Here is a 23,035-nt window from a genome sequence, read left to right as displayed (position 1 = left end):
GAGTCTGTAACCCGAAGTGTTTGTAACCCGAGGTACCACTGTATTAAAAGTGAACTAATTTATAGGGCTACTGGAAGTTACCCTCTCAGCACAAGATCCCAACCTATAACAGTGAACTATACTACAGCAGAGGACAGCAAGAGTGGCAGGAAGATTCAAGGACAATCAAAAAAACATTTAAACATTTCAGCATAGCATAGCATAGTAGAGCAACTAGGAAACACTGGCCTGCAAGCACTTTAATTGGAGAACAGCCTTTACCAAAAGGCGTCATGGGTTTTGAAGATGCTCAAACTCAGGATGAAGGGGAAAAACGCGTTAAGAGGAAGGCACACTTGGCAAACCCTCACAGTGATCAACTCCTGCCTGGAAACCTACATCCTCACTGTGGAAGGACGTGTGGATCCAGAACTGGCCTCCACAGTCACTTACGGACTCACTTTTAAAACCATGTTTATGGAAGACCATCTTACTCGGCTACGAGTGATTGCCAAAGAAAGAAGAGGAAGAAGCATAGTATTAGTATAAAAATAATATTTTAATTTGCAGAATATGGATAGTTTTTCAAAATCAAGCACTGCTGAGAGTTGTTTCTTTTTGTTTTCCAGTGTATTTATCAATTTAAAAAATTGGTGTGCTATGAGCAAATTTTTATTAAGAAGGTGTAGCCCAGAGAAAAAAAAGTTTGAGAACCAGTGCTCCTAAGAGTCTGAGCTGCAGTATTAAAGGTGAACTATGCTCCCGGGGCATTCATAAGCCACTTTCTCCCTTAGGGGTTTTGTTCCCTTGGAGTTTTCCTTTCAGATTTTGTGTGTCTGCATGTATTTTGCAAACCTCCAGGGTGCACACACACATAGCCCAAGCCTGCTGATCCTCTCTCTTGTGTGGGGATGTTGTTATTTTGAATGCACAACCACACACATGGGAAAACTCAAATCTGTATTAGAATGCTATATAAACAGAATTCTAAATTGTGAAGGGAGGTTTCTTTGCCATTAAATCTGTGCAGGGAAAGGCAAGGCAAGCTGAAAATGCTGAAAACACTCCCATATTTGGCCGGAGAACAATCAGTAATTTTTTTTTACATGCACAGTAGAGAAATTAGAATCAATTGAGGTTTTCTATGTTAACTTGCATGTTACTGGAAAGTATTATATTTATTAAGTTAGCAATTATAACCCACCTTTTTATGATAAGATATACACAACGTTTCTTATAAAATAAAAATATGTATACATTATATTGATCCTAACAGCAAAACAAAGTGTAAAAAATGATATTAATAATGTCCAGAGACAGCAAACTAAAATCCATATAATCATAGGCTCTGACTTTTTAAAAATGCTGTCATTATAAAATGGTTTTAAATGCCTGTTTAAATAATCAAGAGCCTGTGATCATCATCATCTTTGTGTGCCTCCTCTAAGAGAGGTCCAGAGGATGGCAACACGAGAATGGGCCTTTTCTTCAGTGGCTCCCTATTTGTGGAATGTTTCTCTTTCTCTTTGGCTTTGGCTGATTAACATTCTATGTCCTTTGAAATGTGTTGGAGGGAGGAGAGTTATTGGTTTGTTTTTGTTATGTATTTTGTGTTCTCATTTTGCACTTTCATGTTGTGAACAGTCCTGTGATCTTTGGATGAAGATAATAACAAAAAGGAATTTGAAGCAGGCAAAGAGGGGACCAAGCTATTCAGGGAGGAGGAAAACACTATTCCATAGTTTAAGTGCCACAAATGAAAATGCCCTCTCAGAGTTATATGAATTTTAACTTCGTTTTCGCTCTCAACCATTTCTTCTCTTGAATTCTTTGATTGGAGGACTCTCCCCTGTGGCATAACTTCAGGCAAAATCTTTTATTAATACCCAGCAACACTACTGCAAAAATCAATCCAGACACACTCATGTTTTTCCTAAAGCATCCTTTCTAAGTAAAACTGCATATAATTTACAGTTCTCTCAAATAATTTCCTGAAAAATCTCTAGAGAAGTACCACTATTCACTACACTGAAATAGACTGGGTTGGAAGGTAGTTTTGGAAGGTCCCACAATGCTCCAAAACAGGAAGAATCAGCAAAAATTTATTCCTTCCCCCTTCTTCACACAGGAGCAGCAGCAGCATGTGAGTGAATTTCCACTTATGGGAACTTGAGATCCAACCCATTAACATTATGAAAGGATGAAACAATACAGAAGAGAAAGAGAGATACCTATTCCTCTCAACCTCATGAACAGAACAGGCACATAATGTTTCTGAAATAAGGCAACAGAGACCACATCCCAGAATATATCCAGACTACTCATACGGTCTGGTTACTTTGGGAGGGCGAGGGGTTACACTACAGCTGCTACATGCTGAGCAGTTCACCTTCACAAAAAGAAAGCAACTGGAAAAGAAACCAGAGGGAACTCCAGAACTAAATGAGGGCTCTTTGGAAACCTTCATCTTCTCAATTGCAGGTACATTTTCAAAGCTCTTTTCTGCTCAATGTACGGTGGAGTTTTCTGCCCATTTTAAAAGTACAGTTTCATTGTCAACTTCTATGAGTTTGGACGGGTGAAGCTGCTGCAGAGTAATTCCATGTTTCTAAATATACCAGTTTTGTCCTCATTTGTAGTGATCAGAAGTGAAGATTGCCTTAAGTCTTCGGTTTAATGGTCAAGTGCTATCTCTACACAGACAGAGCATGCCTGCTTATGGGTTTTTATAATATAAAACCTGTCTGCTTTGAGAAGCAGTAAAACTGGGACAGCTGAGCTTTTTGTGTGTGTGTTTTTTAAAAAAACCTTGTTACTTCAACAGCACACACCCTAAAATAATACATAATGTAGAATACTAAGTAAGGTAACTGAACTACATGAAGACTATATTTTGTCAAGATGCGCAAGTCCTATTATCTGAACAGGTGCCGAACTGGAAGGGATGGAGATGATATGATGGCACTGCCACTCTTAAGGGAACATTGGCATGTGCTAGAGAGCAGCAACTGACAGGATGGATGCAATTAGAAGGTTTGACTGTCAAGGAAGTATTTCAAATACAAAATCCCAGTGATGCGTCAACACAGAAGGTGTATCATAGTATAGTAAAGTAGGAGGCTCCAATTCATCTGAGTTGAGCCATGAATTCACTAGATGGTCTTAAGCAAGTCACCACCTCTCAATTCCAGCCTTCAGTCTGTAATGTGGGAACAGTATTTTAAAGAACTGGTTTTGGTTTTTTTACAGGACTGTTTTAAGGATTGCTGAGGCTATGTATGAAACAGTATATGTTTACTATGAACTGACACAGTAATATTACTGGTCTTGCTTTGCCAGTTACAATCAATTTGCTTAGGCGATAAGAGATACCCCATGTGTCCGTATGGATTCCAAATCATGCTGAAATGGGTAGTAACAGTCTGTGAATTAATTCAACCCATGCAATGCCACTTACACTGTTATTCATGCCTAAAAACTTTTGGTTAAGGAGTTGGAGTGGGGGAGTGGAGGAAACAGAACCAGTCATGTGAGGAAAGATGCGCACACAACGTTATAGAATAGCTATCTTAGTCAAAATTAACAAATGAAATTACTCTTGGGAGTCATATGCTATGTTTTTGTTTGTAGGAAGGTGAATAAGAAAGGTGAAGCCTATTTTTATTCTGTAGTTTTCTGATAAAGTAGCTAGATTAAGAATTGCAAGGGGGAGGGCTATTATTTTACAGATGTCTCTGTTTTTGGCATTGCATAAATCATGGGGTAAGCACCCGTGACTCACCTGTCTGCAGTAGGTGGGGTTTGAATTTCCCTCCGTTTTCCCCCTCAGCTAATCCTCTCCCTCTGCTGTGAATGGCTGCAGAAGGTAGACCGTATATGAGCCTACAGTACACACAAAAGATGCCTCCTGCCCATGCAATACTTACCCAATCAATTAATCAAATCTGCAGTAAGGCCCCACAGAAAGACACTAGTGTCATACTGGGCTTAATTACATTGGTCCAAGTAGGCAATATATGAATTGAATAACTATGCAACTCATATGTTTTGGAGTACAGTTTTACAAAAATAGGAAGGCTCTTTTATAGCAGGCTTTCCTGATGCTACAAATAGTAAAAGACAGGAGTGGCAGCTGATATTTTATACAGCAGAAAAAGTTGATACCATGGCTTACAGATTATTTTCCAGTCTATTCAGAGCCATTTTACTCCAATTCCATTAGGCTGGTATCATAGGTCAACATAATCCTACTGCGGTACAAGCCAAGCCCCTCTATAAACCCTTTCCCTCCAGAGTACCATTCTTGAGGTACCACTATGATAAAAATTTGTTTACTAAATCTAAAATATTACAAGCACTTCCATGTAAAATAATGGATTGCTGTTCCAACATTTCTACAAAGGTGCATGAAGATTTTTCTGCTATTCCTTGACTCTTAATTTTCCAAATTCATTCCCAAATCCACTGGTAACAAACAAATACAAAGTATCAGAATTAACATTAGAAGTGTTCTCATTCCAATGCAGATAGCACAGAATGTGACAGTACAGTGGTGCCCCGCAAGACGAAAATAATCCGTTCTGCGGGAGCCTTCGTCTTGCAGGGATTTTCGTCTTGCGGAGCTCCGCTATCAGCCGATCAGCTGATAAGCGGTAAAACAGCTGATAAGCGGCTTTTAGGGCTTTTAGCGGCTTTTAGCGCTTAGGGGATTAACGGATAAGCGGCAATTTAGAGATAAGGAGCTTAGCGCCTTTCAGAAAAGGCAAAAAAAAAAAAAGGGAGACCACGGAAAAAAATTCGTTTTGCGAGTAAGCCCCATAGAAAAAAACGTCTTGCGAAGCAGAAAAATGTCGGAAAGCCCTTTCGTCTTGCGCGTTTTTCGTTTAGCGGGGCATTCGTCTAGCGGGGTACCACTGTATTGATATTCCTGGAACCTTCCCTAGCATTCATCTCTGTCATTAATAAGCAGATAAAAATAGTCAAGGCTGTCTGTAAATTAGCATGAGGGGGAAATGGATAATAATCCTAGATATATGTGGCATAACTGATTTCCACCCCTTCCCCAATCAAATCACTTAAGTGTTTTTCTTGCATTAATTGATCCAGTACATTTGGTTGCAGACTAAAGTTGGCAGCTACGTTGCATGCTGAGTATTCCTTCTGGCTCTCATCTCAGGCTAGAAACAAAGAACTTGGTTCATTCCTTATTCCTCTCCAAGTCTGCCTTGTCTAGGATAAGGTGAAAGGACATGACAGGGAAGACAGAGATATCTAGCTTATGTGTATCATACCTCAGTGAGTTAGTTGTAGAGCCTGATGAAGAATTTTGAGTTCCCCAAACCTAGTACTGAATTCAAGGAAGCTATAGGCATTAAGAAGAGCGCCACAAATGTCAGAAAAAATATCCAAATTAAGATCTGCCAGTATCATTAAGTGAAAAATCCAGTCCTGTATCACTTAAACACACACACACACACACACACACACACACACACAGCAGTTTGTCAAAGAAAATCAGCCCCTATATATATTGAGTCTCATTTTTTAATATATTAGTGTATGGGCATGTCTTTAAGTTAACACCTTACATTAAAAACCTGACAGAACCAAATTATCAAAGGCTTTTCACCAAAGCCAGACTAAACATCTTTCCTTCTGCAGTGTTGGATGGCAGGTTGAGAGGAGTTCCCTACCAGGACAGACTTTGCTCGTGTGCTCAAGACATCGATTCCATAAAACATATTTTGCTGCACTGTGCAAAATATGAGCAAGCCAGGGCTGAACTGATATTACCCTTGCTGGTACCTTTCCCGGGAAAATCAGAGGCTCACTATGTCAGGTTCCTATTGGCAGACCGGACAAACGCTAGAATATTAGCAGTGGCAAAGTTTTTATCAGTGGTTGCAAGAACCAGTGATCCCTATCTTTTGAACAAAATGCTTGTTTAATCTGGAGGTAGGCTGTATGAATTGTGCATTGCTTTGTAACGATTTGTTGGGTCTCTGGACCATAATAAAGATTGATGAATATATTAGTGGCCCTGTGGTGATTTTAGCTTATAAATTTTATTGTCTAATGTTTCAATTTGTATATTAAGGAGTTTCTATAGCTTTGTGCAGATTAGGTTATGTTTTGATAAAGTAAATGTTTCAAGTTTTTGTATCAAACTAGTATATATTTTATTGAACGATGTTGCATACATTGCAGCAGCCTTTGGCTCTAAGCAATAAACTTGACTGACTGACTGACTCTCATCACCTACACAACAAGTGGCATTGATCCTAGTAGTCCCAAGTACAGTAGCATGACAATATTTTGTCACAATACAAGGAAGTTCTGCACAAAAATGACCAATATGCTTTTCAGAAATGAAGAGCTCTTTGGCCAACACTGAGGTTGAACCTGTTGCATGGTGTCTGATGTTAGGCAGCCCAGGGTTAGCTTCCCAGAGTGACACATATTTATTTCCAAAGCTCATATTCAGCATTTTGGACAGAATCAAAACCAATGAACCAAAGATGCATGTGAAGAGGTAAAAGACTGGGATATGGACCTAGAAAATGGACTGGAGGAGCATGGCTTAGTTCCATGTCTGAATATAAACAGTTCTGAATGATAGGAGATACCTAGAGATGGAGTGTAACTAAATAACTTAAAGTGTTATTCTACAAAATTTAAACATTGTGCCCCTTTCCCCAAAACCAGATATTTAACAAAATGGTTTGACTTATGACCAAATTGTATCCTCAATACACATATCAGTAAAACACACCAAAATCTAAGCTCATCTTCTAAAAACAAGATGTAACTGTTCTGCAATTATAGGGCTGGGGGAAAAAATTCTGGCCTAGAACATGGTCTACGCTGTACAAGGCTTCCAGTGGAAAGGCCTGGCCTTGCAAACTGCTATGCACATTGATGTCAAATATTTTAATGGCAAAGGATTGAAGCACAAACTCTGAAAGCAGGCGTATCCAATGCCTTGAAGTATTTGGGGCCATATTTTGAAAACAATGGCATATAAAGCCTAAAGTTTTCAATTGTTTCCTGCATTCTTTTGTCTGTCAGAGACCTCTCTCATGCCTTTTCTTAAATTTGGAACAGCTTTGCCACTCAATGTTCTTCAAATTAACATTCTCACGTCCCCATGATGTTCTTCTAAAACAGACCTTCCTGCACTGTAATTATGGATGCATCAATATGCTGGGAAAATGTGAGAAGAGAGTATGCATGCTCTGAAGTTAGTTCCAAATCTTTTAACTTCATTTAAGAAGGAGTCAGCTTCATCACCTCTAGGATCACAGAGGCAAAGGAAACACAATTCTCCCAACATCTCAATGAATCCATAAGCACATTTGCCAATTCCTATTTTCCATGCACTGCTCTGGTTCGCCAGAAGCGGCTTAGTCATGCTGGCCACATGACCTGGAAGCTGTACGCCGGCTCCCTCAGCCAATAAAGCGAGATGAGCATTGCAACCCGAGGGTCGGCCACAACTGGACCTAATGGTCAGGGGTCCCTTTACCTTTTATAATTTAAGACAGCTTACTGTATGGGATACCGTATGACTGTTCCCTTTGCTTATGGTTTTGCTGAAAAGCAGCTCTTTACAGAGTCAATGGCCTTATTTCAAGGTGTTTGTCCACTTATGTGTGCGGGTGGGGGGAGAGATTACAAATAATAACTGGGACTCTTCAACAAAATGTTACAGTGTATTCGTGTCACCTGAGGGTGCAGCTGAAAGGGTTGGAAAAAGGTTAGCATCAAAGCCCAAACTCCCTGTTCTAACTTGGATCTTAGTTCATGTGACGTTTTAAAAAGCATCAATAACTGATGTTCAACCAGTGCACATGCACATCAGTAGAGCATGTGGCTTCAACATGCATATGAGTGCTGAATTTGCCCTGGCCAGCCAATGCACAGCTTTGGCCTGCGGTATTAACAGTGGACTACATTGCACAGCTGCCCAAAGTTCAGAGTACAACCACCTCTCTCTAATAATAAGCACTGCAGACTTGTTGTATACTACTCTCAGCTCAATCTCCAACTCAGGTATAAAAGCAATGGGGAAATACTGCAGGGTTGTTGTGAGTTGCTTTCACAGTATCAGCTCAACCTGGAATGCCTCTAGACAAAACTACAGGACTGTTACAAGCCAATCAGAGACTAATTTGCAGTATTCAGTTAACTGCACTGCAGGACAGTCATGAACTACACTCTCCCAGCAACTGCCCTTCCTAACAGGCAATTTGCAAACAATGAGGTGCATTAGCAGCTTTTGCATTAGCAAGTTTGTTTAAAAGAAAGAAAGAAAAATATTTCACACAAAATAAGCAATGAGTTACAAAGAGCAGTGACTCTCCTTCTAGCTACTACCTTGGTGGGGGGGGGGCAGATAAGCAGGTGTCAAATTCCTGCCACATTAAGTCTTGGATTTCTATGGGTGACTTTCACTTCTGTCCTTGGAGACATTTAAAAATAGTTTCCCATTGTGAACTAGGAAGTGACCCACCCAGACATTGAAATGATTGCCTCTAACTGACACTTTCTCAATCTTCTTTCACAATCTCTTGGAGGGGGAAAGAGAGGAGAGAAATGAAGGGAAATGCAGCCAAGGAACAGATGCTGAGATACAACCGTCTACCTCCCACTCTCCTCCTCCTCGCCCCATGTGTGTTCCTTGCATTCTCTCTCAGCTATAGCCTCTCCTGCCAGCTGATCAGCAGGGTCTGGAAATCTCCTGGGCTGCTTCAGCCCCATCTTCCAGTTCACTCGCAGCTTCCGTCAGTTCCATTTTCACCCTCCCTTCTGGTTTTCTTTCTCAACTAACTTAATGTTAGCAAACATGTTCAGTCCTCAGTGGACCTGAAAGGGAGGTGGGGAATAATACTTTTTAAAAAAAATCTTTAAAATCTTGGGTTCCCACTATGCCTGGGGATATTCTTACTGAATGTGGGTGTGCCTAAGTTCTGGGGCAGGCCCAACAGGATTTTTGTTTTTTGCAAAATCGGTTTCAAGAGGATTGCCAAATAGCAGAGTACACATCAACACCTATTCCAGAGATATAAAAACCCATGTGTTTTGGGATGAATTGCAGCAAGATACAGCTTTTGATGGAAGCTGGAAACATTGTTTTCCTTTGGTTACTCACTTTTGGCAGTGCCCATTCTGACCGGGATCCATCTGCATTGTAGTAGTATGGCCGACCTTGTTCATCAACATGCTTTATCCACTACAGAAACAAAAGTTAATAAAACACTTAATACAAAAAACCCCAGATCTTTAATATATAAATATGTCAAATGGGAGAACAGAAATACTTCAGATTCTGAGCCCCCTCCAAACACACAGACAGAAAACCTCTGTTTTTATATACCCAGAGCTGGTTATAAAGACCCGTGGAATCACACCCGGGAATAGGGAGGGGGTGTTAAAAGGCCATCCAGCCCAACCCTCTGCTTAGTCCAGGAAGCCCAGAACTAGAGCATTCCTGAAATATGGCTGTCCATTCAAAGCATTTTTGGTCACATACCTGGAACTATAATAAATGTATAGTACACAGTATTATGTTGTCACAATTAATTTATATTGTAAGAAATAATAATTGTAATGATTTAAAATTCTGCTTTATACACATTTAAGTCCCATGGTTTCTAAATAAGAACAGCAGCTTTTTTACAACATAAAACTGGTTCTTCTCCCTACTGTCAACTATAGCAGCTCCATTTTTGAAGACATTCTAAAAAGAGCCATATTGTTATTTTATTCAAAATAGGGTTATTTTGCATGTGAAAATCTTCTGCCTTAGGCAAGAACTCTATATGAGGTGGGCTAACTTTATTTTTCCATAGTATTTTTTTTTTTTTACTAGAACCCCTATCCCACAGCATTTTAAGGTAACAAGCATTTTAAGGAGTGCATGCTTCAGAACAATTCACAGTTAAAGGCATAACTAGCCGTGTTACACAATCCTGAATAGACACTTTTTCTTAAGAACATGAAAAGAACAAAATCATACCAAGTTTTACTGAGCCTAACCTCCTTCAGGAGAATACCAGAAATCAGGAGGCACTAAGCAGTACACCAAAATAAAAAAAAACACCCACTTGTCCACAAAGGCATAACTGTCTAGCTTCTACATATTCTTGTTGTAACACAAGGCATTCCCATACTCCCAAGAGTCAAGTGGAATGCTTCCGCAATCAAGAAGAGCTCCACAAGGTATGCAATTCAACAGAGGACCAAGTTCTTCACTGAAGTTAAAGTAAAGTAAAATTCATTCTCTCTGTCTCTCTCTCTCTCTCTCTCTCTCTCTCTCTCTCTCACACACACACACACACACACACACACCACATTAGGACATACAATTAACAATAGTTTTCCAAAGGATATGATCCTAAGTGCATTGATTTAGAAGTCTTATTGTCTGTAATGGTGTTTTTAGGTGCAGCGTTGTGACTCATGACTATCATATAGTACTAGGAAAACTTAATCTTGCTTAACATAGTAAAGGAAATTTGGATGTACATTTCATTCTTTTTAGTGGAAGAACAGTTTACTGTAGCCTAAATGCCCAACTGTTATAACTGAAGGCAATTCTCCACTACCTGAATAGTTATAACCAAGCAAACAACAACAACCGCCCCCCACTGAACACACTGCATCTAAACAGAACAAGGCTTTGGAGGAGAGGAAAGAGGGAAATCCACAGGAGTCCCTGATCTAAGCAGTATCTCAGAACTCAGTCTCTCACATAGCTCTTCAGATATATCCATCATTCAAATGCAGCACAGCTTGTTCTCACAGTATTTTGGGAGGTGGGGAACAGAATGAAAAGCAGGAACAATGTCTGCTGAGTCTGAATAGAATGGCACACACACTGGAACTAGATTTTGCTTTTGCTCTCTTTTCTACTCGCACTGCTAGAGGGGGACAAAAAATGGGGATCAGTCAAAACAGCCAGTATCTGTCCAAGGCAACAACAGCAGTATAGAGCTCTATTCTGGAGGCAGCACATGGCACAGCCCCGTCCCCAAGACTCTCCACTTTCAGAGCAAGAGACCTTGGTTCTGGAGACAGAGTGTGTCGCCATTTTCCTCTCTTTTGTAGGAGGAGATAGTGAGTGTAGTTTGTCTTGCCTTGTGGCTAGTGTGACCTGGCACATGGTTGTTTTCGATGATGATTTAATACAGAAATCTCCAAAGTTTTAAACATTATGCTTCTCATAATTCAAATATTGAATTTTATAGATGACATTAATAGGATAGTAATCTGTTTATTCCAGCATGAAGAGGAGAATTGCATCTCCTTCAAGCATCATTTTTAGAGTTACTTTTTGTTAAACAAACCTATAACACAGTAGGGAGGGAAAGCAGCTGTTGATAATGAGATATTATGCAGTCCACAGATAAGAAAATTAACTGAACTTTATAACTTGCCAAACATGACTCCAGGTTGGTAATACATATTCAAAACTTTAAAAATTTGCTATCCAACAAAAGAAACCTACAGAGTACATATAAGACTTTAGAATGACATTTCTAAACATATTTTTTTTGCAGGAAAAGTAGAAGCTAAACACAGTACAGTCCTAATATATAAGAGCAGTTTCTTAGGTACCAAACAAAAAAGCGCCTAGAAATGAGCAAAAAACAAAAATGTTCAAGGGAGTGGGAAGAAACTGTCACTAAGCAATACTTTTCCACCACCAATGACAAAATCACACCTATATGAGTTCTTACTTACTAAATTTCTACTAGCTTAGAATATATGTGATGAAGAAAAGTGTGTACCTTTTCCTTAGTATAGTCACTGGTATATAGCGTTTGGCCATGTTCATCCAACTCTTCTGACCACCCTTTGGGAGGAGAACCATACTGACTATCTGACTGGCTGTTACAAGAACTGTAGGAGTTTTCTTGTGATGAAAGAGTCTATAAATGGTCAAACATACAGAAGTATTGAGAATTTATATTAGGTCAAATTCTAGAAGAGGTTAGAACTTGATTAGAAGTCAAAACTTTAAATGAAAAATGAAGTAAGAGGCAGAAAGTGAAATACAATCTACTTCCAAGGGAAAAGGTCAGGTTATTACTGAACAGAAAGCTTTTGGAAGAGATTAGTCAGGTGAGACTCACATGCCTTTTGGGCATTTCAAAGTTGAAAAAGAATAATTTTAGCTGAGATTACATTAGAGGAACAATACACGTCCTACTGAAGTCTGAGGCAAACAAAGATCCACAGAGATTGAAGCATACTAATCTGGAAGCTCCAGCTTGGGCACAGTGCAACAACCAGCCTGCAGGTTACTGGCAACTTGTTGAGAGAACTGCACTGCCTGCCAATCACTACTGGGTCAGGGACAAATGTGCTTGTGTTAACTCACAAATCCCTAAGCAACTTTGGCCCAGAGCACTTTAAGCCCCCCAAGTACTGCTTGATTCCTTATGTTCCAGCTTAATAATTGAGATCCTCTGATAGGGAACTTCTGGTGGGTTCTTCACACCTATGAGGTTCAGTTGGCCTTTACGAAGGACTGAGTCTTTCCTGTGGCAGGTCCTGAGACCTGTGTAACTCCCTGCTAGTAGAGGCTTGGGAGGAATAACCCTTGCCTACTTTCAGACATCTATTGAATCCATTACTCAGAAAGTCCTTTGAAACGAATTTCTTTTCCCCAACAAGCTTTTATCAAAGTTACTCTAATTTTGTACATTGTATACCATATGTTGGGGATATACCCTTGGGCTGGGGTATTGTTTGGTGGGGTTATTGCTGTTGGTTTATTATATATTTATTTTAGACCCTGTGATTTATGTGGAAATTGTTCAGTTTGGTTGTATATTTTTTAAATGTCATAGTTATGCATTCTTTTAATGTTGTAAGCCGCCTTGAACACGGTTTGAGCTGTGGGAAGGCAACATACAAATAAAATTATGCATGTATGTAGTATTTTTATGAAAAGTGTGATCCATAAACATTTAATATTTATCATTCTGTCTTCCTATCAATTTTTCCCTGCGAATGTTCACTGCTCAGCAAGCAGAAATGGACAGTTCTCCCACCAGAGGGATAGTAAGGGCAGTGCCCCAGGGTTCTGTGTTTGGACCTGTGCTTTTTAACTTGTTCATAAATTATCTAGTGTTAGGGATGTGTAGTGAGGTCGTCAACCTGCCAGGTGATAGGGATCTGGTTGGCCACTGTGAGACGCATGACTAGATGGGTTGTTGGTCAGCAGGGCTGTTCTTATGATGATACCCAACTGATAGAAGAGGTTAAAACAAAAAGTGTTTGCTGGGAACTCCAAAAAGATACATTTAAACTGAGTGACCAAGAAGTAAAATAGCAAATGGAAAATAGGCACATTGGGACAAAAAGAATCGTAATTTCATATATATGCTAATAGGATCTGAACTGCCAGTGACTGACAAGAATAAGACTTTGGTGTCATACTGGGTAGCTATGAAGAAGTTAACACAGTATGCAGAAGCTGTGAAAAAGGAAAATTCTACACTGGGGAGCATTGGGAATAGGCCTGAATATATATCTCTATTTTTATCTAGATCTACGTATGGCATTCCTGCCAACCTAGCAGTTTGAGAACAGGTCAAGTGCAAGTAGATAAATAGGTACCACTCCAGTGGGAAGGTAAATGGAGTTTCAATGCACTGCTCTAGTTTGCCAGAAGCGGCTTAGTCATGCTGGCCACATGACCCGGAAGCTGTCTGTGGACAAAACGCAGGCTCCCTCGGCCAGTAAAGCAAGATGAGCGCCGCAACCCCTGAGTCTTCCTCAACTGGACCTACCAGTCAGGGGTCCCTTTACCTTTTACTTATGGCACAATCAAAATTTCAAGTGAAATTGAAATATGAAGAGCAACCACTATAAGCAGGACATTCATTTAACAATACTGTAAAAAATCAAGAAACCCCTCAAAATTTCATACTACTGAACCTCTGAAGAATATCAAGTGTTCTACTACTCTTATCTTAACTGAATTTAATGTACCTGGAATTTCTGCTGACTTAGTGAAATGCTGCTGCTTTGATAGATGAACGTAATTTATTTAAAAGCTTAATATTTTGATATTTATGAATTTTGCTGTTTTATATTTTTAGTTATATGAATTAATGAAAGGTTTGATAACTTAAAGTATTTGTTTTATGATAATTGTTTTAAATTTCAAAATAATTGATACATTTAGGAAAAAACTTTTGTTTGTTAACTATAGCTAATGTATACATAAAAGTCAATTTATGAAATGTTTACAAATTCGTACATTTGTTGTATACAAATATTGATATGTCTTCACTCTGTGAGCCACTTTGAGCACAATTATATAAAAGCAGCATATAAATACATTTTAATTTTAAAAAATCTATATCCAATAAGGCATTTCAGAGAGAAAAAATCAGATACTTAGTGAAATGGTTATGATTTATTCTCAATTTTAGGGTTTTTTTAAAAAAATCCAGTTGAACCCTGAAACATTTTGAAAGATGTTCTGGGCACTCCAAAAACATGTGATGAATACATAAAACTAATTCAAGGAGAATCACATCTCTTATTAAGGACCCTCAATAACTTTATTTTGTTAACTTAGGTTTAAGATATCAGTTAATGTTGTTAAATCTAAGGTAACAAAACTAAAAATGCTTAATTATTTTAAAATTATCAGATGACATACCAGTAATCCAACCCAACAAACAATGAAGAGGCAGAAATGTCAGTCAATAAAACTGGGGAGGGCAAGTGTATGCCACCTTAAAACAAGCGCAAGAAAAAGTATCACACACATGGATACACACAAAAGTAATAATGCTCTAGACAATAAATATACTTTTTACATTCCCCCTCCCCTCAAGCTATTAACAGATCTTTTTTCTCAGTTCCACCTCTTCCCTTTTGCTTTCCATATGCTTGTCAATATTTCCCCTGCCAACAAGCCCATAAACATTGACTGGACACACAGACACATTTCATTAGAATTAAGGCCTTCTGTTCTTTCTGCTAATGTTAAGACACATCAGTCACAACACTAAAAATTGCTTTTAGAGTATCTGGCGAAGACCCACACATACTACTAGACATAAGAAGCTAATTCAAAGTCATAGTGACCATGGAGAATGAAACCAAGAAGTTCTTGCAGCAATAACATGTCAAAGATGTAACCATCAATAAAACTGGGAAGGGTTTTCCCCTGCTCTTACTACATTATGGTTTCGTTTACAAATCACTGCAGGCCAAACTATAGCTAACTGGGACTGTGCAAACATGAGTGCTCCCACAGAAGAGATCCCAGTTGCTTTGATCCTCTTGGGTCTTTTTAAGTCCTCTCTTGCGAAAAGCTAATCTAAGGTTTTGCTGAGTGTGTCATCCAAACCAAAACTAATGGTTCAGTTCTTTCCTTGCTAACCAGGAGCTGTGGACAAGATGGTGGTTGGTGAGAAGAGAGATTAACCTCTCTCTCCTGATGACATGCTAAGACAAACTTTGGCTTAGCTCAGATAGGAGCTCCTCACTGGGACCCGACATATTCATGCAGTTCCAGTCAGCCATAATTTGCTTCCCACAACATGTGAACAAGGTCTGAGAAAACATGTGTCACCATTGCAGGCTAGGATGGGATGCTCCCTAAAGGGGGAAAAATGACTGTTGCATGACTTTTAAGCAAGGACCATTTGATTAGACTTGGCTCTGATATCCTCCTCAATAAACTAAAACAAAAACTCAATGAATAATTCCATAACTGAGGTGGGAAAATTAAAACCACTGGTTGGTTGGGTTTCTTTAACTGAAGTTTGTCCATCATTGCTGGGTGCTGTTAGCATCAATTAAACTTACCTCTTGATCTACTTGATTCACAGAGTCTGCTTTACTTATGCTTGGATCCCGAGTGAAACGTGGGGGTTTCCAGGTTCTCTCTTGTGTTCCTTTGTTGTAATAGTAACAGCGTCCTGTAGTATCTTTGTGGGTCTCCCATTCCCCATTAATTTGGATTGGAGGGCTTGTAGGTAAAGGTGGGAGTGCAGACTGAGATATTTTCAGTTCTTGTAAATTAGCATAAACTGGTGAATCTGGCCTTCCTTGGCTTGGTGGTGTGATTGGCTGCAACAAAAGAAATTGCATTTTACTTAAAATATTATGATACTAACATTGAGAGCATTGCAGCAAAATGTGTACATCAGAATATGTGTTAAACTCCAAAGAATATCTCATCACAAGACATTTTTACAACACTTAACAGCCAAATAAACTGGAGCTGCTAAAAAAGAAAAAGGTAACCAATGGATTTAAAGAGGCTGAGATTTAGTTAAATTAGTTAAATCTGCATTCTTTTCTTCAACCCAAAGGTTCCAAGGGCAGTCCATACACTATATCTAAAACAAATAGTGTTGGACAGAGGCCTTCAACCTTCTGGAGTGCAGGGGCATTATTCAGAGATCTACAAAATATCCATTTCACAGAAGAAAAACCAGCCAATGCTCAGAATGGTGTCTTCAAAACAACATGCAGCACTCTTGTACACACATCCCAAAACTGACAACCATGAAAAAGGCAACCGTTCCCCACCTCAAAGGAAATGCCCCTCCAATCAATCAATCAAACAAACAAAACAAAAAAACTAGTCACTCAATTTCAAAAAAGCAAACTGGAAGGGGCTGGGTGCTCCATGGCATGCTCTGAAGATGCCCACATCGTCCTGAATTGGTCTGCTTTGAGCTGAAGTCTTGGACAAGAGAAAAAACGGAATGCAACAGCTTAGCCTAGAGCACTAGGGCTAACACCGCTAGCCTTTGTTGCTACATGAATTATGGGGGGGGGGGGTGTTCTAGAAGACTTGTCATAGCAGAAATTGAACCAGAAAGGATTATTATAACTTTATACAGTGGAACCTCAGGTTGCGGATGTAATCAGTGACGGAGGCACGTCCGCAACCCGCAGCGTTTGCATCCTGAAGCGCCGCATTTGTGCAGGCACTGGCACGATTCGGCACTTCTGCACATGCGCAAAGAGCAATTTAGCACTTCTACACATGCGCCAAAACCCAGAAGTAACCCATTCTGGTTTCTGGGTTTCCCGTGGTCCATAACCCGAAAACACGTAACCTGAAGTGTCCGTAACATGAGGTATGACTGTACACATGTACAGTGAATAGCCAAGCAATGACATCAAAAAAATTCTCCATCATTCTTCATCCAAAGGTCACAAATTCAAATTCAGGAGTCAAAGTCAAGGTTTTAAAAAACATGGCAAAGACAAATATAATACAGGGAATAGTTCTCTATAAAGGCTCAAAAACCTCCACAGGTTTCACAGGAAGAATTCTCCCACCTACCCTCAAAAATTAAAGCAGATTCTACCACTGTATATCCCAAGAATTCAAAACATACAGGAATCAACATCCTTCTTTTTCAGGCAAAACTGAAGCATAATAAACCAAGCACGATCATAGAAGGTTCTATGAAAATGTGAATAATATGCTATAAAAAACCCTGTCCATTTCATCAGCTGTACTCTACAAGTTAGTAGATAGCCAATCTAAACTTAGGCACACCTAAATACACTGTACCAAGGAATATCCAGTGCAACAAAAGCTGCAACCCACAGAATGAACTTTGAATGGTGCTGGTTAATGATGCTCTTGGAGTTTGTACATGACTCATCACTTTATTATAAATGAATCCCCAGAACCACAAGCTATCAGAAGTAGGGGGTTTTAGTTCCTACCAGTGGTGTGAGATTTTGCTTATCTGTCACTCACAGATATTTGTTTTCGGTTAATACTTGCAGGGGAAATGGTGTTGCATATTTACTCCACACCAAAGCAGTGCAATTGCATAAACCCATGATCTGTAAAGCAGTTCCATTTCTACCAAAGTCAGAGTCTGTTTTGTGCATGTTTTATATTAGTGGTCAATATTAGGCCAGCATGGGATGCCGATTTAATATGTCAAGTTATTCATTTCAGCTTAATCGTTTTATGTAAGTTTTATAGCAGGTAGATTAGGGGTTGCATAAGGACGCACCCAAGAGGCCTGCAGCAACCATAACAGCCAGGGATGTGGTTAACTGGAGATTTTATCTTAACCTTTACCACAGATCCCTCTCTTCAGCACAATGTCCCTTGAACTGTGCAATCACAATTTCCATGTATGCAGATGTTAGGCGTGTTCAATAATAGAGCACAACTTCTGAGCACTGAAATTAGCACAGCTGAAGTTTATTCTTGGTTCTAAATAAAAAAACACACACCATAAAAGTGAGTGTGTCTTTAGGCTAATCAAATTATAATCTCTATTGCTTTATCTTTTAGGTGGCAATTCTACACACATCTATCAGGGGTTAAGTCCCATTGAACTCAGTGGGAGTAAGTGCTGAGTAAATATGCATAGGGTTGTGCTGCATTAACAAACTAGTATATTTGCTTGTTCTTTAAAAAAGATACTACACCATGCTAATGTCAACAGGGAAATATAATATCCACAGGACATTTAATTATACAGAAGGGTTTCTGAGAGAGGAAATGTCCTATTTGTCTTTAGCACTAGTAACTGGAATGCCCCAATTCTTAACAGCAAGATTCATTTATTAACCATTATGTCCAATAGCCATTTCCAAATGTATCCCACACTAATTTGTATGTCCACTCTTATTTACACCGCTCTGTCTCAGTCACTACAGTAAGTCCCATTAAGAAGGAACAACATATTTTCAGCTCCATCAAGTCCACAAAGTCATCTGGTACTTCTGAATTCTGAAATACTACCTAGGGTATCCTGAAAACATTTCATGAATCGTAAGAACACTCAACTTCTATGTTTTGATTATTATACTCATATCTTACTCTTAAATTGGATTCCCAGTGGCATCCATCCAGGTTATTGATGGGATCTGCACCAATGTAGGTTTAACTACTCTGTAGATTCAGGTTCTAACAAACCATTCACTGAGCAAAACTTTTCCTAATACTTGGATCTGATTTATTTAAATTAGGCTGCACATGTTGAAAAGCTTGCTAATGATACAGCAAGTAAAACACTTCAAATTTGCTATTTCTTTAAAAACTCTTAACAAGCAAGAGACTGCCCACTAGATGTCACTGTGGAGCCCAATGCCTGTATATTAACTGAACACTAATTCCGTTAATTGCTTTTCAAACCACCTATTTTATACACTCCATGTGCTTTAAATAATTTTCGTTTGAGGGGTTTTTTTAGCCCTTCTGGGCCAATGGTGTTGCTGTGGACCCCAGTAGATGTCTGAAATATCTGTAAAGCATTTCTTAGCAAACCTGGACCACTTAATACCCCATGTACTCCTGGGCAATATGGGGCCAGTTCTCCTGTGGTGCTTCATTCCTTCACATAATGCTACACAAAACACAGAAGTTACACACACACACACACTGATATTTAGTGATGTAGAGCTAACGAACCAAAACCAGTTTAACCTAGTTAGCTTTACCTCAATCTTCTATTCTAGCAAAAGATGAACCAAACCTGAATAGATTTATTTCTATTCTGTCCTTTGAGAAACTGAAACAATAGCCTAGTTTACACATCATATTAAACTATACCTAAATAACTTTGGTTTAACGTGATTTAAAAATGCATTTTATAGCGCTTTTCTACAATTAATGAACATAATTTAATTATTTAATGTTATTAACAGTGTTCTGGTGCATACTACTGGAAGTTGCAGGTGTTTCACCCCTCCCTTGGTCCTGCCAGGAAACAAGCCATAGTTTGACCAAAAAACAGAAAAACAAATCTATCAGTGGAATCCAAGTTAAGTTTATTTTAACTATGGTTAAAGGCAATGTGTGATCCAGGTTATAAAGCAAACCTCCCAGACTAAAGTAAGTAGAAAGAAACCCCAATCATATCTATCCATGAAAACAAAAAGAAACGAAAAGAAGAGAGTAGGAGAAAGCAAATCCTTGCATCTTGGTCCCATTTCAACCAATACAAACAAAGTCACAGGAATACTTACTATATTTTTGCTTAAACGTCTTAGGGTAAGAAGTTTCAAAGTAAGAAAATCTTGCACTACCGTATCCAGAGGTTTAGGGAAAGCCTGACAGGAGCCAAGTACTCCCTACAGTCACCAAACGCTCAGAAGGAAGTGGAGCCTCCTCTTTGTTGGGTTGAAATAAACGACAGACGAATGACAAGTGTCATATGGGAGGCATCTCTCGAGCATGTCTCGGGGAGTCCCTTTTATTGAATATTACAGCATTGCCACATATGTGCTTGTTGCTGATTGGTTAATACAAATACAATGCAAGGGTTGCATATAGGCATTAATCATCAATAAATTAAAGGTTGGGAAAGGGAACACAGAATTGTACAGGTATGAAAACCTCCTTGTTAAACTATTACTAGTGATTGATATAGCAAAACTTAAAAGAACATAAATATCGCATTCCGTAGATGTGGTCAACCATGCATTAAGAACAGGTCAGGGTACGATGTTTCATGAATTCAATGTGAACTAAACATTCTAGGGTGGGTGAGGAAGGAATGTTTCAGCTTAGAGCGGTTTGCCAGACTCATGTGCAGAAGCAAAACTTCCCATCACCTCTTCCAGTGTGAAACCTCTGAAAGAGCAGCTCCTAGCCTTACTCACAGTAGGATAGCTCAATGAATTTCAAGACCTGCTTCAATTTCTACAAAAAAATACTTTATTTGATTTGCGTGCACAACTTTTCTCATCCTAATGGAGAAGGCAGTATCATGAGAAACATATTAAGACTAATGTCTGCTTCATCTTTTAAACACAAGCCAATATGCATGATTTAAAATATTTCATATGCATTATGCTAAGCTGCAAGCATCAGCCAATTAAGACTTTAATCTAATTAAAATGCCTCCCAAACAGAAACCATTCTAGCAACATTCTCCCTCTCCCTCTAGGCATGATGTGTCCAGCCATGAAGACATTGCAAGCAAGAGACTAAGTGGGTTTCTCCTAGTTTGTGTTCAGCATCTTGCTGCCCCAATAGCACTTGACTCCAGCCTTCTTTGAAGACTCTAGTCACAGGGTGAAATTATCATAACTCACTAGTAGAGATGATGCTGTACATGCAGACGGTTCCAGGTTCAATTCTGTACAGAACTGAAGGTGTTGCTATACTTGATGCCAAACTAGTAATTCCATACATTCTATAATAAATGATGTTACACTTATGTGTACTCAATTGTTAAATTGGTTCCCCACCCCTACTGTAAAATATAAAGGTCAGTGGATCAAATATATACAGTGAAGACTAAGGATCATTTAGTCTAATTAGACAAGAAATGTAAGGGTAATTAAAGGTGGTTGTGTGAAACCCCTGACCACTCATCTAAGGGTTGTTTTTGTGGTTTTATTTTTATTTGTATCTACATTAAATTTACTTTAATTGTGTTGCTTTTTGTAAGCTGCCCTGGGGGCACTTAGAGAAGGGTGGGCTATAAGTATGAAAAATAGGCAAACAAACTAATCACAGCTATCTAGACCTCTAATTTAAAGTCACTAGCTTCCTCAGCAGCAGTATTTTACGGAACCACGTCATCGGATTTGCTAAAATGAGTCACTTTGTATTTTATCATTTAAAACAAACAGATATAAGCAAACATCTTGTGAGAGCTTAGTGTAAAGTTACTTTACTAATAATAAAATGCTGTGCATCATCGATCCTTTAGCCCTCATCAGTAAGGAAATGCCTCAACCAACAGTGCCCCATAGCTGAGATGGCAAGAATAGTTTACAGCTGACAAAGCAATTATTGGGTACCTTAACATTCACACACATTCACGTGGCTCAGTTATAAAACCACACTCAGCATTCAGAGGATCAGCTAGAACAGCAACTCTTTGGAGAACATTCTCATTTAAAAACTGTAATAGGATAATAAGGCAGCACGGCAACTCATTAAAGGGCTTACAAAATACAAACTCTCACTGAAAATGCATGGGATCTCTGCATACTATCAAGTAGCAAATTGCAATTGAAAAAAGTCAGCATTCAAATGTGTTGCAGAAATATATCCAAATACACATTCCAGCCTTAAGGATATTTCCCCATCCAATTGATCTGATCTGTCTATTATTTCAGCAAAAAATAAAAAAATAAAAAGTACTAGTTACTTCCTTAAAGGAAGCATTACAGTGGTACCTCGGGTTAAGAACTTAATTCTTTTTGGAGGTCCGTTCTTAACCTGCAACTGTTCTTAACCTGAAGCACCACTTTAGCTAATGGGGCCTCCCGCTGCTACCGCACCGCTGGAGCACAATTTCTGTTCTCATCCTGAAGCAAAGTTCTTAACCCGAGGTACTATTTCTGGGTTAGCGGAGTCTGTAACCTGAAGCATATGTAACCTGAGGTACCACTGTAGTGGGAAATTACTTGCTAGAGCCTTTTTAGTCATCAAAGACCTTTAAAGTTTTGACCCTTCAGCAGTGGTGGAGCTTCATGCTCTGGCACCGGGGGGGGGGGGCGTGAAGAGCAGGCGGGGGCGAGGCTGGCATGCATCCCGGGGGCATGGCACCCAGCGCAGGTGGGGGGCAGCCGCGATGGCACCCCACCGGGATCGCGCTGCCGGGGGCAGTGCACTCCCCCTGAACCCCTCTTCCTCCGCCAGTGCCCTTCAGCACAGTAATGAAATGAGGAAAATACTGGAGACAGAACAGATCTTAGTAGCGAATTCTTAAGCTTCACAAACAGTAATTCTGGTGGTTTGCTGAAAGCTGACAGTTTCATGTCCAAAATTTTGTCAGTGATCATCCTGCTTGAAGTCTACAGTTTATCTCTTCCTTTGGACTTCTTTAGGAAAAGGCAGCAAATGATTTACAGTTAGTTGTTCAGGAGTTGTTGGGTGCTAAAGCACCACAGAGGTGTTACAAGAATTTAAGGTCTCAAATGTGTAAATTAAATGTTCATAAATTTACAAGGCAAACACATACATAAGTATATAAACTACGTGTCTGAAATTGTACAGGAGAGCAATCCTGAAACCATTTTGACTCTCCCAAATTGACCTCAAATGTTCCTCTGCAAGGAGGAAGGAAATGGG

At 39.3% G+C, this 23,035-nt stretch overlaps 1 protein-coding gene across 12 annotated transcripts in view; it reads right to left on the bottom strand.

Annotated features, from left to right (window-relative positions):
- Nucleotides 1-23,035, bottom strand: part of ARHGAP12 (Rho GTPase activating protein 12) — a 67,406-nt gene that overhangs the window by 19,498 nt on the left and 24,873 nt on the right. For 6 of the 12 annotated variants that reach the window (XM_083466774.1, XM_083466770.1, XM_083466776.1 and 3 more), the window contains exons 3-5: nt 15,820-16,083; nt 11,772-11,912; nt 9,131-9,211 (exon numbers count right to left, since the gene is read on the bottom strand). In XM_083466774.1, the coding sequence (XP_083322900.1) occupies nt 9,131-9,211; nt 11,772-11,912; nt 15,820-16,083 (486 nt within the window). The remainder of the gene's footprint in view (nt 1-9,130; nt 9,212-11,771; nt 11,913-15,819; nt 16,084-23,035) is intronic. The other 6 variants (XM_083466777.1, XM_083466778.1, XM_083466781.1 and 3 more) reach the window with 1 other exon arrangement.

Source organism: Podarcis liolepis, assembly GCF_965112155.1.
Source record: "Podarcis liolepis genome assembly, chromosome: 12".
NCBI lineage: Eukaryota > Metazoa > Chordata > Lepidosauria > Squamata > Lacertidae > Podarcis > Podarcis liolepis.
This window is presented reverse-complemented; position numbering and strand designations above follow the sequence as displayed.